The sequence below is a fragment of the Cricetulus griseus genome, chromosome 2 (genome assembly GCF_003668045.3).
Source record: "Cricetulus griseus strain 17A/GY chromosome 2, alternate assembly CriGri-PICRH-1.0, whole genome shotgun sequence".
In the NCBI taxonomy this organism is placed as follows: Eukaryota; Metazoa; Chordata; class Mammalia; order Rodentia; family Cricetidae; genus Cricetulus; species Cricetulus griseus.
The window spans coordinates 219,647,986-219,664,830 of NC_048595.1; the positions used below are offsets into that span (position 1 = coordinate 219,647,986).

General features: G+C 42.9%; 1 protein-coding gene across 1 annotated transcript in view; it reads left to right on the forward strand.

Moving 5' to 3' along the window:
• Positions 1–4,278: 4,278 nt before the first annotated feature.
• The window catches only part of Cdh2 (cadherin 2), a 221,976-nt gene continuing 209,409 nt past the window's right edge, over positions 4,279–16,845 (forward strand). The window contains exon 1 of the mRNA XM_027404378.2: positions 4,279–4,492. Within this exon, the coding sequence (XP_027260179.1) occupies positions 4,433–4,492 (60 nt within the window). The 5' untranslated portion in view covers positions 4,279–4,432. The remainder of the gene's footprint in view (positions 4,493–16,845) is intronic.

The window sequence follows — 16,845 nt, forward strand, 5'->3', positions numbered from 1 at the left end:
GCTCATCAAACTTTTGTAACTCACATGACCATGCATACTTCAAATTAGTTTGTTGTATTTTCCACGTGGATAATTGAGTTTCATTTGCAAATACTGAAAGGGGTAAATCATATACTTTAACAAGACTGTTTCATAGGTTTCAAATCACTTGTCTGGTCTGGTGTCAGAACAGATCACAACTTCTCTGTCTGAACCACTGTATGTTCTTGGGAGCCAGGCTCTATGGGAGAGTTGGATCCTCAAATGCTAAAATCACACTAAATAAGGCAAGGGTATCATGCCAGAGAGCTGATATGGGAGCAAGGGACAGGATGCAGAGTTCTAGTCCAAACTTCATACATATTTTGAAAAGCAAAAATGATTACAGTGGAACTTTCTAAAGGGGCTCCCTAGAATAATACAGAAGGGAGGTTAAAATGGTAGCAAGATAATATGCTGGCACTGAGTTCTCCACCTGCTCCTGGTAGTCTCCTACACCGTGGATACCCCTGTCTCTGAAATGAGGCGCAGTACAAACTGAGTCTGAAGTATCACATATAAAAACATTCAGTGACTCCATGAAAGGAATACTGCCCAAGGAAGGTCAGCTTTACTGCAGACTGAAGCTAACTGAGGAGAAAAGGATAATCTGAGGATACTCTGGAAGGAAGGAAGGTTAACCTAGTTTCCCTTGGGGCCTGGGAGGAGAGGAAAAGATTCTATTCAATGTTTGGGAAGAGCTGGGCTGGGCAGCACTGAGCCCTGTCCTAAAGGCATGTCTGCAGAGGATGTGTGGAGGACAGGAAGCTACAGACTAGACGACTACAGTTTGACATTTGTTTTCAAAGTGAGAACCCTTTACAAAAAAAAAAGGCATTTGTACATTTAGTGTCTCCTGTCTGAGAAAACACAAAGCAAGATTTATTGTGATTGTGCTTTGAAATGTGTTTGCAAATGAATCATGCGGATATCTACATCCTCTGAAGACCAAGTCCTCACTGATTCAGACAGCCAACAATGCTAAGCGTACATACACATTTGACATCCTCTTGTATTAAAAACGGTATAGGCCATTGCATAGAAGTTAAGATTGATTTGGTCTACAAGCCCACTCTTCATTTATATAATTCTTCTAATCTTCCTCCATCTCATCTAAACTAATATTGCTCAATCATTTCTCTGGGTTCCAAGAAAGCCCCTTGCATGCTTGAAGTTCAATAACATAAATGAAGGAAAGCCAGACTTTACAACTTTAGACAGGCAATATTCTGAGCAAGGAATAGCTGTCTGGGGGTGGTGCTGTCACTGGTTTAGAGAAAGAAACTCACCTGTTAGATGATGCTGAGTACAATGTTATGGAGGAAATGCTGTGTGAATATAACAGTCAATACTAGATTGACTTTATTAGCATCATAAGGATGTACTCAATTTTCAACAACATGATATTAGATCAGACTAGTCCTTCTTGCAATCAGAGACTGATTAAAATGGTTTAGTTTGTTAGGTGATCAAATTAAAGTCAGGCAAGAATCCAACCCAATTCACAACTACTGACAATTGACAATCATGCAAATTAGATTTTGGAGTGTTCACTTGAGTAATAAAAAAAATGAAATAAAACAAAACTGTTGTACCCAGAGAAAGAGACCAACAAGACAGTTAGTTACTCACAAGTAGATTTGGGGAATCTGAAAAAAAAAAAAAAAAAACTTATGGGGACTACAATGTTTAAAGCTTTACTCAAATGATACCACAAGCAAAAGTTATTCAAGTTAAAGTCTGTCGTAACTTTAATCGTGGCAATCGTGGCAATAAACATCAAGAGGCACTGACAAGGGAGAATGCGCCAAAGATCTCACAGCCAGTGTCCAGTTTAATCATGAGGGTGGAGATGGGAGCTATTCTCCCAGACTGATGTCTTCTGAAAATGGAATTTATAAACATGCTATTGTGAAGGTAACTCTACTGCTATTAGCAGTCCTATGGCAATAACATTTAGAAGGAAAAAAAGGGGGCGGGAGAACAAGCTGGCCTGATTACTATATTAGCCCAAGACCTTCATCTCATCTTTGAAAATTAATTAACATGACCTTTCTTATCTTTTGCGAAGAAAGCCACGAAAATTTTAGTGTAATAAAACGTGGATTGCAATATTATGTTTTAATTAAAATTGAATAAGCTTTCCAATTAATATTAAAAATTTAAAAGCCTAACTAGCAATCGTACATTATTAAAAGCTGCATCAGTTATGTCAAAGAAATTAGTATTTGATTTTTTCCAGGTTCATCATCAAATTCTTAAATGATCAGTGTCTTGAAACTCAGATTCAAATGTTAATATTTCAGTTGCCCAAAGCTGAAGAGACTGCAATAGAGACTGAATATATTCGTTTACTTCAAATAAGCTAATTGACCTCAAATGTGTTGAAATGCTTATATAAGAGACTGTTTAATTCACCTCTAAAGCAAACACCCCCCATTATCTCCACAAAATCAAGGTTCTAGGGGGGCAAAAAAGCTGTTTGATTACCTTGCAAGAATCAAGCGCTCCGCTCTGGCCCCCTACCATTCCACAAAATGCTTGTGACCATACTTGTAAAGTTTCACACTTTCTAGTTCCTGTCTCAAAGGAAACAAAAATCTTTAATCTGGTGTGAATTCTGCAGCAGTCATTTTATCTTTCCAATCCTATTTTCATTATGCTTCTCTGTTTATTTCATTTTTAATTGCTGCGCAGTGCTGCAGGAGGGAGTCCCTGTAAATGTTTGCCTAGAAACGTGACTACCGCCAGGAACCGGTAAAAATATGAAAGCAGAGATTTCAAATAAAATTGCACGCACTCTCAAATTCCCACCTTTGTGTGTGTGGGTTGGGAGGGAGATGGGGGAAGCCAAACAAGAACACAGAAACTTGAGTCATTCCAGTACATCCGCAATGACTGGGGGCTGGAGAGGTGCAAACACCAAAGAGGAGCCTGGCCTGGGCTCCCCTGCTGGCAGGATGCTCAAGACAACAATGGCTAGGATGGGCTCTGCTTGCGTTGCTACTTTGCTGTGTCTGGCAGTGCCAGGAAAAAAAATAACCTATCTGGAAAGAATGACAAAACAGAAAACCCATGCTTTAGGCTACCAAAGATATCATTCCCTTCCACCCTCGATTCACAGTCACCACGGATTCCTCTCAGCAGAACTAACCCAGGGCCACCGCTAAGCAAGTTCCTGCGCAAGTAGTTTTATTTCCCTCAGCCCTCCACCTGCTGGGCGGCGCTCCTCATACTCCAGCCACCCCTCCGGCGACCCCCGCGGGCTGCAGCAGAAGGAAAACCGAGCGCTGGGCAGGGCGGGGGCGGGCGGCTGCCGTGGATCCGGCCCGCTACCGCCGCAGCTCGGTGGCCTCCCATTGGCCGCGACGCGGGCGGGAGGCTCGGGAGGAGGGAGGCGGGAGGCGGGGGCGGGCGGCGGCGGCGGCGGCGGCGGCGGGAGGGGACCGGGAGGCCCGGGCGGCGCGTGCGGCCAGGCGGGAGAGCGGCTGCAGCTCGCCCGGGTCGCGCCGGCGGAGACCCTTCGCGGTGCGCGCGAGTGGCGAGGACCAGGCGGCCGGTGCCGACGCGCGCGAGCGGCAAGGGGCACGGCCAACGCCACAGCGGCCGCGCATCCCCCTCCCACCCCGTGACAACCCCCCCACCCCACCCCCCGCACGCGGCCGCAGCAGTAGAACAGTCTCCAAGTGGCCGCGGAGCAGGGAAGGGGACGCCGCGGAGGCCTGGCCAGTGGGACCGTCGCCCTTTGTGGGCGCAACGCGCACGGCCGCGAGCGCCCTTCCCCCGAAGCGCTCTACCCCCGGAAGCTTTGTCGCACCGCTCGGCCCCGGAGAGGACGCCCAGAGAAGGGAAAAGCAGGGGTTCTAAAGCTCGCGCGGAGGAGCTCCTGAGAGCGCCACCCGCCGGGCTTCCACCTCCGTCTCCTCCATCCGCCAAGGTCCCCGGGCCGCTGCATCTCGGGGGGCTGCTGCTGCACTCCGGCCGGAGCCCAAGCCGCCTGCGCTGCGGCCCGCACACACGCACACGCGTGCACACACACACACGCACACACACACACACAACGCACACACACACACTTCTCGGCGCGCACGCACGCCCGCTCGCCCGCCAGCCCGCCCTTCTCCCCGCCCCCTCCCCAGCTCCTTGATCTCCCGTCTGTTTTATTACTCCTGGTGCGAGTCCGGCTTGGACTCCGAGGCCCGCTATTTGTTACCAGCTCGCTCTCATTGGCGGGGAGCGCAGAGCAGCGGAGAAGGGGGTGGGGAGGGGAGGGGAAGGGAAGGGGTGGCCACTGCCCGGAGCCGTCTCCGCGCTGCTGTTGGTGCTCCGCTGCTGCTGCTGCTGCTGTTGCTGCTGCTGCTGCTGCTACCGCCGCCGCCGCCTCCGGCTCTTCGCTCGGCCCCTCTCCGCCTCCATGTGCCGGATAGCGGGAGCGCCGCGGACCCTGCTGCCGCTGCTGGCGGCCCTGCTTCAGGTACGCAGAGGTCCCGGGTGGGTCGGGATGCAAGCGGGGTGGGGCGTGCGGCGCCGGGTCCCTTTGTTCCCCGCGCCGCTGCGGGGCCCGGCTGAGCACCCGGGAAGGGAGGTGCCACACCGCTCGGCCAAGAAACTGCACAGGCATGAAGCTCCCGGGCCAGGTTCCCTGACTAGCTGGTCTACCGCAGCTTCTTCGGCGAGCCTTGGTCACAGGGTCTCCTTGGCTTCGCCTTTGGGCCAAGGCGAGCTCGAAATGTCCCCAGGCAGAAGAAGGGTGAGGTAGGATAACTCCTAGGTTTTGTAGTTTTCTGTGCCTTTCGTCCCCTCACACTGTACTTTAATCCGATTTTTTTTGTTTGTTTTGTTTATTTCTTCAGGGAGGGGTCGCGAGTTTGCACTAGGAATTCTCACTCCGGTGTCTTAGTTACGGGACTTGCCTCACCCCACCCCGCTCCAGCACCCGCGCGCCTCCTGGTGCGCAGGGGCTCCTATGTCCTATTGTCTTCATCCCAGCTCAGAGTTGCCTTCTGGCCTTTGGTTCTCTTGCCCTGGCAATATTCTATGTCGGCCCCACTTGGAACGCGAATCTGGTCCCTTGCCACAGAGAGTGTCTGCCGGCAGGCGCTTCAACACGCTTCTGGCCCGGCATCTTTGGTACAAGACCAGGAGAGAAGTCTCTATTACTTGGGCATTTTTTATATACGTTCCTTTCTCTGTACCGCTACCTCTGCCCTGAGTGGGTACTGGGGACATAGTTGCCTGGAGCCACCCTCACTTTTCCCACTCTCGGGAGAGCGCCAGAGAGCCTTTTCATTGACTGTACTTTGAGACTTGGCGGCAGCTGGAAGCACCTGCTCTAGGCAGGTCCAGAGTTCTCTCGCCACTCAGCGACACAGGCCCCCAGCCCAACTTTTCCGAGGCATCCTGGCTGAGGATGTCCCTACCCCAGTCCCGGTCTCCAGCAGGTCCTGTTGGCCATGCCATACAGCCTTGGATGCGACCCTCGCGCTGGGCGGGGTCTAGCTGGGGGTCCTAAGTCTGTACTCATGTGCTCTGGGGTCCCATAGAGGCAGGGGGAGAGGGGTGTGTCCACCCTCGCTTCATGGCAGCGAAACTCACTCGGAGCCCCATGCATACCCCCATCCGGAGGAGAGGATGGCCCACAGGATGGTAGCCCCAAGTGCGGGCGAGGCTCGGAAGTGCCACCCCGCGGGCGTTAGGATCGGGCACAGATGGTGTTGTTAGCTCCCCTCCCGGGTCAGGGCCTGGTGCACTGGGGCCGCAGGGCCGGAGAGTGCTGCGGTCACCTAAGCGGGACAGGACCAGCGCCCAGTGGCTCGCTCTTTCTCCCGCCGCCCTCTAGAGGGGTGTGGGCCGCGCCCGCCCGGAGCCTCAGAGCCCTGTCCATGGTGCGCTGCGCTGCATAGTGTGGCCCTGCCCTGCTTGCCCAGAGCCCACTCCTAGGCCTTCTTGGTCCTCTGGTTCCCTTCCCCTTTCTTGGATTTCTCCTTTTGTTCTTTCTTCTCCTGCTGGTCTTTCTCTCCCCCTTCCCCCATTCACTCATTCCCCACCCTCCCCCAATGCTTTCCCTGACTCTGGGATTTCAGAACTATTAGACTAGACATTTTTTGGCCTCTGCAGTTTTGGAGAGCGGATGGAATTCTTTGTAACTTGGAGGAGACCTGCCAGTCACTTGCTAACAAAATACCTCCTGTTATAAAACCGCCCTTTATTCTCCTTGCTTACATTCCTCATTCCTTAACCTCCTGTCACTTCATTTATTGTTTCTTCTTTTTAAAACGGTTTCTTTTTTTCTTTCTTTCTTTCTTTCTTTCTTTTTTTGAAAGAGGTTAGATAGCAGGGGAAGAAGGAAAAGAGTTTTGTGCTTCCAGCGTTTGAAGTTGAGGGGAAGACAAGACAAACTTAAGAAACCCTATGTGCATTTTATTTTCTTTCTCTTTATTAACAAAGGAGAAGCCCTAAAGCAAAAGAACTCACTTTTCAAAGCGGGATTTTTTTACATCACTGATTGCCCTTGCTTCCATACCAGCTATAGATGAATATTTTGTTAGTAACTTTTTAAGAAAACGTGATTTCTAATCAAATATTGATCAGTGAAGTTAGGGCATGTGTTGAGCATTAATGCGTGGAGAGTCTCCCTTTCTCCTTTACCCATTTATCTTGAAGTCCAGTGTGAATTTGAATTTTGGATGCCCTGTTTTACTTGGGCATTAAAATGCTTTTTATAAACATTCAGTATAGGTTTAATATTCCCTTCGCATGTCTTCCCATTGTCTCTTTCCTGACTTGGATGAACTGTTGTGAAAGGGGTGTTATAACTTTGCCGTGGAGTATGCAGCAGCCTTCCCCTTCATGACTGCAGACACACTGAGGGATTTTGAAAGGTCATAGGAGCAGACATTCCAGTTTTGCCTCATGGGTTTTAGGGTTAAGTGCACCATGTGGATTGTACAACTGAGATTAGCAGTGACTTTGAGCTAAAGGTCTGTTTTCCACTCCAGAACAACAAAGATCTATCTGCAAGGTGAGCGTGGCTGGCTTCTCTGCAGTCATCTGCTATTAAAAGTCTCTGGTTGCTTTTTATTTTTTTTTTCCTTTCCAGTGCAGACTAAGCAGCAAGGGATTTAGAGCAGAGAATGGACAGACTATTAGTGCAAATACAGAGCAACCTTATCTTTTCAGACCAGTTACATAGCAATGACTGTTGAGAGCATACTATACCTTTGATTCCTAAGAGAACAGTCCATGTGCCTTGCTTTGCATGCTTGGGTTTTACTTAGTTATGCTTCTACTTAGATTTATGTAATCCTGATTAATTTTACATAACAAGATAGTCACCTTCCAAGATTTTCTTTTCTCCTTTATTAAATTGAAGGTGTTAGCATTGTCTTTTACATGAAATGAAATAGAATTTGAACATGAAACTTGACTGGCTGAGGGTTAAAGCATTATGCCACAAAGTTATGATTAGCATCCTTTGTAAAGTATGTAAGTAGCTTTTAAGCCGTTACATAGACTTATTGTTAGGAAAAAAATCAATTTTACTGTTATTACCAACCCAGTAATTAATAGATTAGAAACCTGTTTTGCTTTTCTAGTTCACAATTTAATTGCACAGCCTGTTGTTCTAATTTAAATACACTTGATTACATTATATAGAATCAAGGCCAATACCTTAATGTTGGGGGAAAAAAATCTAGAATCTGTTTGGTCCCATGTGGTTTCAGCCCTGGATGAGGATTTTTAAAGAAATGCATACACTGTGGATATTTCTCATCTACCTATTAGCCATTGATTTGCAAAGGTTAATATTCAGTAGTTAAAGCACACAACACCTAAGCTTTGCTTCAGGAAGTGGGAAGTCTAGGATTCAGTGATCATTTTATGTATAGAAAGGATTTCTTCTCAGTGTTTGATTTTTATGTGCCCTTATAGGCCAAGTTCCTTTGAAAGCAAAACTGCTTAGTTGGTATTCACATTAGACTTTGTTCATTGAGCATAACTGTATCTTTCTTTGCCTTTTACTTGGGGGCATCAGATTCTTAACAAGAGATAGTCCATTCAAAATTTACTGGGTGTGATTTGAAGAATGGCAATGTCTTTCCCCTAAAGTACTTATGGCTGTAATTTTAAAAAGACACAATCACACATTTAGGCCCCCGTTACAATCTCAAATTTTGATTATAGAGTGCGAGGTTTGACTCTCATATCTTTATAGAAGTCTGCTCTGTGAAGCTCTTTCATTAGCTGTTTTTTTTTTTTTTTTTTTTTTTTTTTTTTTTTTTCCCAAGTAGAGACAAAACCTTCCTGGAGAAGATTATATTAGTGACAGCATATTGTACTAAACTTCTTTGATTTTTTTCATTAAAAATTGCAATTCACAAATCTGTTTTGCCTCATTAAGGATTGGGCTTTATTAATCGGGAAATGTTGAGACTTAAAGCAGCATTAAATCTTGTTTTAAAATACTGCTGTTGCTTTTTGCTAATCCCCAGTGCCTCAGACCCCACCCTCTTTTCAAGGGGAGCTTCTCAAGTTAGAAGAGTGATTTTTTAGGGGAAATCAGGGCTGTTATTTAAGAAGTGGAGTGTTTATGTATACACTTCACAATTTTGCCCAAGTTAACATTATTCAAATTTGTTCTTTTGGCTCAAATACAAAAAGTAATCAAGTTTAAGAACTTCTCAGACTTGGCAGTGAATTTTTTCAACCATTTAAAAATATGATAGATTTGGGATTTGGATTTGTTTGAATAAGTATTTTATATCTGCCATCAGAACATATAGAACCCAAGTACTTTCCAAGTTGAGTAAAGAATTATGAGTTGAAATATAATTTGTACCAAGTTATTATCTGTACCTTGTATCTCTCTGTTTTTTCTGCTAGAACTTTATTTTTGTTTTAAGTGTTTGCAAAATTATATCAGTTAATTTGAACAAAAGCTGGGCTTTATATTCAACTAAATGTTATCTTGCATTTTAACTAACACTGTTCATACTGGGGAAGAGGTATGCATAGATTAATATTCTGAAGAGAGTTCTATCTTATAACATAAAACGATGACTTTAAAGTAGGCAGAAAAGGGGGAATTTGAAAGCTAAATGAGATATTTTGAAAGATATGGGTTTAAAAATTATGATTTCTATTGTAATGGAGTTTTTTAAGGAGCAATTCAGGTTAGACATAAGTACTGTTCAGTTCCTTAGTCCTTGTTAGTCATTCTTTACTACTCAGTATATTTTCTTGTGTCAGCTTTCAAATGCAGTTACAACATTCTAAGTCCTTGGGTTGTGCATGTGCATATATACACAGAGAGATACAGATATGTAACACGTCTATCTCTACACGCATGAATACCACATGTAGAGATCTAATGTCTAGAAAGGTATTTCCTTCTGTATTCAATACAGTTTGACTTCAAGTGACTATTTGATTTATTGCTTCATATAGGTACTAACTTGTAGCATCATGAGAATAGTTCAGCATAGACACCAGCTGTTCTTGTGTAGTGTCACAGGCAGGAGCTCCTGCTGAGGTCAGGAAGCCTGGGGGCCTAATCTGCTCCAGATGGAGTCTATTCTCTGTAAGCTCAGTGATCCCATTTGCCTCAACACTACTGCCCTGCTTCTTGTTGGGTTAATTGGTTGCTAAGGACTTTTCCAGTTCTGTGATTCTTAGGATTGCTTAAAAATACTTCAAGCATGTTTCATTTTTAATTGTTTTGGAATAACTTGGATGTATACCTAAAATGTGAAACTTTTTAGATACTCAGAGAGACAGATATAATTTGGAGGACTAACCACCAACAGCAGCTTATCCTCCCCAGTAGCATAACAGGCATCCATATTTTATACTCCTGCCTTTTAAACTTGAATATCTTATACTGACTAAGCTACTTTAACCAGTAGAAGTGAACCATTTATGAGAGGAAATTAAATTTAAAGAAAAAATATAACTAATGTTACAAAGATTACTTTTATAGCCCCATTTCCTGGATAGAACACAGTGTCCATGAAAACCATTGGATTGGGTGATAACCCCAGCATTAAAAATGCGGCCTTTGACTAGAAAGTCCTTGTTATTTTCCTGCAGGTTATTCCTGTATCCATGACATATTCATCCTGTATATAATGTTTGAAGATAGTTATTATAGCATTGTTTGTTAGAAATCGTTCTATTATATAACTTAGTCTCTCAATAGCCCCCAGTGAGTAATGCTTTAATAATTTGTGGTATAATATGCAGATGGAAATGAGAATTCCTGCTGTATGGGGAAAATATTTTAGTTTTACATCTTTGGGCTTGTTAAAGTAGTCCATGGACCTAGAATAACTACAGAAGATATTACTGAAATAGTCAATGGGGTAACAGTTTTCTGGGGATAAGGGCATAATAAGGTGGAATGCAAGACTAAGCAGAGTAAATAAATTGAAGTTGAATTAAACTAATGCTGGGGAATTCAAACAGGATAAAACAACATCTAAGATGTCCAAAGGATGGTTGATGAGGATGATGAAGAGCTGGTGATGGTTAGTTTTTGTCAATTTGTCACAAATGAGTCACCTGGGAACAGAGCATCTCAGTCATACAGCTGCCTCCATCAGATTGGCCTGAAGTCATGCCTGTGGGGGCATTTCTTGGTTAGTGATTGACATGGAGAAGCCAGTCCACTGTGTGTAGTACTTTGTCTGGTCAGGTTGTCCTGAGAGTTGTCTTAAGAAAGCAAACTGAACAAGCTAGGAGGAGCAAGCTTTCTCCACAGCCTGCTTCCACGTTCCTGCATTGAAATTCTGCCCTGATTTCCTTTGTGACATGGAAGTATAAGCCAGATAAACCTTTTCTTCCCCAGGTTGGCTTTGCTCAGTATTTTATTGGAGCAGCAGGGAACAATTGACACAGAGCTAAATTGAAGTTAAACATCCATGTTGACCCCATTGTAGGACCATATTGTGCCAAGTTATCTGTGTCTGAGAGGTCATGCGTGTAGTGACCACTAGGATATTTCTCACATTCTCCTGACTACTTGAATATTGAAGTATTCATCCATTTTCTTGGTGGATGTGTAGTCTAAAATGAGTTGTAATTCTGGCAAACTGACTGCCTCAGTTAGATAAGTGATTCACCTTGGGTTTTTGCAAGTCCAGTTGGGAAAGTTTTTTATATGATTAAAAAAAAAAAAACATCTTGGCCTACTTAAAAGAAGGCACTACTGTAAATATGAAATGCTAGGACAGACAGTTCAGATTCCCAATGCTCTATCCCTAAAGGCTTTTTGTCTGCTTTTAATTATATGTGTGGATGCATGCTCTCACCTGCATGTATGTCTGTGTAGACTGTGTGTCTGGTGCTTGAGGAAGCCAGAAGAGGGCATCAGATCCTAGAGAACAGGGATTACAGACAATTGTAAGCCATGCTGTGGGTGCTGGGAGTCAAATCAAAGTACTCTGGAAGAGCAGCATGGGCCATGAAACACTGAGCCATCTCTCCAGCTCCAGCCCTGACATCCTCCCCTACCCCCCAACCAAATATGCCTATATGTACTATTAAATAAGAAAGAAAGGAAGGAAGTTTGAAGGAATGGAGTGGGAAAGGGGGCCACTTAATGTTACCTGCTACTGTATACTGCAATTAGAATTTTAACTTGGTCTTGTGTGAATTTTTATTTATTTGTTTTTACCTTTTGATTTTTCAAGAGAGGATTTCTCTGTGTAACTCATGCGGTCCTAGAAGTCAGTCTGTACACCACTCTGGCCTAGAACTCAGAGATTGACCTGCCTCTGCCTCCCAAGTCCTGGGATTAAGGGTGTGTGCCACCACTGCCAGGCTTCTTATGTGAATTTTTAAAATAATGGCCGGACTATTGTAATTTAAACAGTGCATTCCTTCATATTCCCCATTCTGATATTCCTCCTATTCCCATATGCTCTCCTGATAAATTCTTTAGTGTTTTGATGAATTAAGGAATTGTTTCTAAGAGATAGTAAATGGAAAGATTTATAGTTTGAAATATTTACTATTCCTGAAATTCTGGAACTGGAATTGTCAGCCAATGATTTTTTCATAATTAAAGCTAATTTTTTCCAGCTTCCTTCTGTTGCACGGAGTTTTATACATTCTTAATTTTTCTGCTTATGGTGGGAATCCATACAATTGCCGTTTAGTTTTCTCCCACACTCAGAGCTTTTGGTGTTTCTTAGTGTGTTTTAGGCTTTAGAATGTACAGTAAGTCATTCTAATAGGCCAGAAGAGCTCATATGCCATAGAAAATGAGTGACACGAAGATGTTGGCAGCCACTTTACAAATACTTTTATTTTTCTAACTTTCATATAATATCCAATAGTGTATTTAAAAGTCTTAAAACTTAGGGCTTTTTGTTTCAGCGGCTGAGTCAGCCGTGTGAAATATTTATGCAGTCCTGTGGGATAGGTGATATTGTTCTCATTTTAGAGGTAAACTCAGACAAGCTGAGTAGCTTTCAGAACCCAAATTAAAATCATGTCTGTCATAGAAAGTTGAACTTGACTCAGGCTGGACCTCTTTTTACATAGTAAAATCATATCACAGTATTTCAGTTCTAATATACAGGGTTCATTTTTTCCCCTATATTTAACCCGTGTCTCTGTCTCACTGTCTCTCTGTGTCTCTGTCTCTGTCTGTCTCTGTCTCTCTCTCTCTCTCCCTCTCTCTCTCTCTCTCTCTCTCTCTCTCTCTCTCTGTCTGTCTCTCTCTCCCATTCTCTCCCCCCCCCACACACACACAGAAGGCGGGAGAACATGCTTACAACCACTCGTGTGCATGTGTGCTGAAGCATGCATGGTATCTGAAGGACCCTATCAGCTATCTTCTTCAGTATTCTCCACCTTAGTTTCTGAGATAGGGACTTGCTGATTTGGCTTGTCTGCCGGTTCAGTAAGCCCCAATGTCACCTCGGCTCCCTCTACAACACTAGAACTACAGGGACACGTCACATGGATGTCTTCTGTGGGTTCTGGGAAGATCCGGCACAGCTCTGCATGTTTGAATGGCAAGCACTCTATTGACTGAGTCACCCTCCCATCTCTAGAGTTAACTCCCATATTACACCCTCTATTTAATCTTCGCCTTAAATATTTTGCTCTTCTTTGGCATTTGAAGCCAAAATGTGATGCTTAATTAAGATTTTCATTCTTTTTATATACAGTTTCCTGTAGTAAGAAGAAATCTTAGCCAAGTTTCTCATCATTTACAAAAAGTCTTTCAGATTGTTGCTCTTCAACAAATAAGATGTTAACAAATACACAAAGAATGTTTTTGAGTCAACCATGAAACTCAACATATATTCTAAATGCCTCTAAATATACATTTCTTGGGAGCTACTTTGCCCCCTACATTTCTTCATTGTGACTGTAAATCCAAAAGGTCCCATCTCCTAAATTTTGAGGGTGCTTAATTTCTTATGTCTCTCTTTCCATGTTTGAATATTTTTGACTACTTTCCCTCTCACAAATGAAGTGATTTGGATACTTGTAAAATATATAAGCACAAGTCTCAACAGTGTGACTCAAACAAGTTCCTGTGAACAGTTTGTATGGAATATGTTGTTTGCTATTGAGAATGCCTATAAATATTTTACTTGTAACATGACTCTTTGCGGGTGAGTGAATATACCTGACTTGTCTAATTTTGTTTTTGTTTTTGTTTTACAAAATTTGTGTTTCCTAGCTGGAAACTATTAACAGAGACCTGAGCTAAATGACACTAGGCCGTTAGCCTTATAAAGTACAAAAGGGAATTCAGCCACTCCTACTTAACATGGATCTTTAATAGTTAGAATATGGCCTATCTATCTATCTATCTATCTATCTATCTATCTATCTATCTATCTATCTAGTTAGTCAGTTTTGCCTTGTGTTGGCTTAAGTGGTTGACATAAAAGTCTTATGTTCATTCTTGGTTGTTTCTGGCCTAGGAGATAAGCAAATGTGCATTTCTTGCAGCAGAATCTGGCTTGTAGTTGTCCCTGTGGCTCTGCTCTAGGACAGGGCACATGATACCAACCCTTCCAAGATTAACTTTGATGCCTTGCTTCTTTATGTGAATTGGAATTTGAAATTCAGATCACTTTCTTACACACACTCTGTCTTGCCTGTGCTCACAGACTTTTAGTGTAGGGAAGCATTAAGTGCATGCACGTGATTGTTTATTTACGTGTACATTCTGTTAAGTCTTCCTACATGATGATGCTGGTTAGAGAGTACTGGATGCAGACACAGCTTGAGGCCCCAGTAGCAGCCCCTCCAAATCTGATCATCCCCCAGTGGTAGCCATTTTCTTGATGGGTAATGACATAGATGCCATCTACTTTTTTTCTGTATCTTTTTGGATCATGGTGTCATGGTCCCTTTTATGTCTGCCACCTTGGACTCAGTGTGTACAAGCTGTCTATGTATTTTTGTTATCTACATTTATAATCACAGAAATATGGACGACTCAGAGAAATAGCTGTTGAAATAGCTTAAGGATGATACAAATAGAGAATGAGCAACATTGTCTCATTGCAGCTAAAAGCCATCTGAACCACTGTGGTGTCAGTCCCCTGAACACCTTTTGTGGATTTTCCGGTTTGGATCCCTTGGTGCCTGTAGTCCTGGTCATCAGGCAGTGCTGCTGCAATGGAGTGGGAGAGATGTTTGCAATACTGTACTTCCCGTGTCACTCCTTTTCCTTCTTAAAGGGGGGTATAGAACCAAAGAATGATCTGCCTGGCCATAAAGTTTCCTGCAGAAACAGATTCTAATCTTTGTAGTGGTGATTCTTAATATCTTCTCTGAGCTTACCACTGAACCACTTCTCAACAAGGCCCTCTGCCCAGTTTTCATGTTCCTTTTGCATTTGAAAAGGCTTACATCGATTGCTTGCTCACGCCCTACACCATTCATTTTCAGCTGTCCAGTGTGTATTTGGGTGGACACTCCAATGTTTACACAACTTTCTTAAGGAGTTGAGTTGGATATTAGAATTGCAGTACTCACTTATACTCATCTTTCTGTTTCTTTCTCTCTCTGTGTCTGTCTGTCTCTCTCTCTCTCTCTCTCTCTCTCTCTCTCTCTCTCTCTCAGTTCATGATGGCTGTATAGTCTCTAGTTTGTCAGAGACCTCAAGTTCCATAGGTGACTTCACAATTTTTTTTTATTTATTTTTGTTAGGGAAACTCTTATTTTGATCTCACTGATGGAGACTTGAAGTAAGAGTGTGTGTGTGTGTGTGTGTGTGTGTGTGTGTGTGTGTGTGTGTGTGTTCAGGTGTGCCTATGTGTGGAGGTCAGAGAATGATGTTGGTGTCACTACTCAGGCACTGTGGTGTTTTTTGAGACAGGGTCTCTCTTAGGCCTTCAACTCACAAAGTGCTCAGAGGCTGCTCAGTGAGTTTGGGGATCTGCCTGTCTCATCTCCCTTGCACTGGAGTACAAGTGCTTTCTAGTTCCCAATATATATATATATATATATATATATATATATATATATATATATAAATTCTGGTAGCATATATATATATATATATATATATAATATATATATATATATATATATTCTGGGTAGCAAGCTTAGGCCCCTGAGCTTACTCAGCAAACACTTTACTGATTGAAATCTAACCAGCTCTGGAATTCATTTTAGTGCATTAAAAAGATTGTGCTCTTTGTGCTACCTGAGTTTATTGGTTTAATTTTTACTTAACTTTTTTGTTGTTGATATACAATTTTTAACCATAAAAGTGATTATTTATACATAGCATTTGTGTTTTTCATCTTAAATTTTATTTATAGTTCTGTCTTCTCTGATAGGTGAGTAAGAATTTTGGGAAAAGGATAGCATAACCATGGATTTAATTTACATGCCAGTTTAGAATTAATCTCCTGTACATGAAGCCATGAATGAGTTTATGAATTATTTTGTTTAGAAGCCTTCTTCATGAATCTGTATTTTAAAGGGAGACAGCGCCATATTTAAATGTGAAAACAATAGATCACTCAAGAGATTGCTTGTAACATTTTAGGGTGGGAAATGACATCATTTTGGAAATGGTGAGTTTGTCTTTAGTGGATTATTTGCATTCATCATGAATATTTTCAAGATTTTAATTCCTTAGCTTCTTAAATCTTGGCACTTCATAGTTAAAATATATACACAAACAAATGATGTCTATCTCTTTGGTTGTTGAGCCAAGATATACACCAACTTTCTCAAAATCACACAACACCAGAGTTTATGTTCATATGGAGTGTGAAGTAATGTGTCTTGTGTTATTTCCCCCAAATTATCTGTGTGTGTTTGTGTGTGTATAAAGCATACATGCACATACAAATTCATTTTTCTTCATTTGTTGAACCTTTTGGATTGAAATGCTTGCTTTGTTAAATATTTCCTTCCTACAGATTTTCGGCCTGTCTTTGTCTTTTACTAAGGCTACACTGAGTTAGTAGCCTTGAATGACATTGTGGAATAGTGGTTAAGAATGGTCAGTCTCCATAAGCAACTGGATCAGGGGCAATTTATGGCAAAACTGCTGAAGGGGGTGACACCACTTCCCCCAGGGACCTCTGTCTTTAGCTCATGGTGGGGTAGCTCATGAGCCCTTCCCACTTCCACAAAGGAGTGTTGAAAATGCAAGTAGCGTGCAGGTGACTACTGTTAGAGAGACTGTGCAAGTATATAGGCAGTGTCACATCCAGAAGACACATTCTCAGCATTCTCCCTCAGCCTCTGTCTTGTATACTCTTCCCTCACTTCTGCCCCTTTGGTAATGTCCCCTAAGCCTTGGTGGGGAGATACAGATGTCACCTTTTAGGTCTA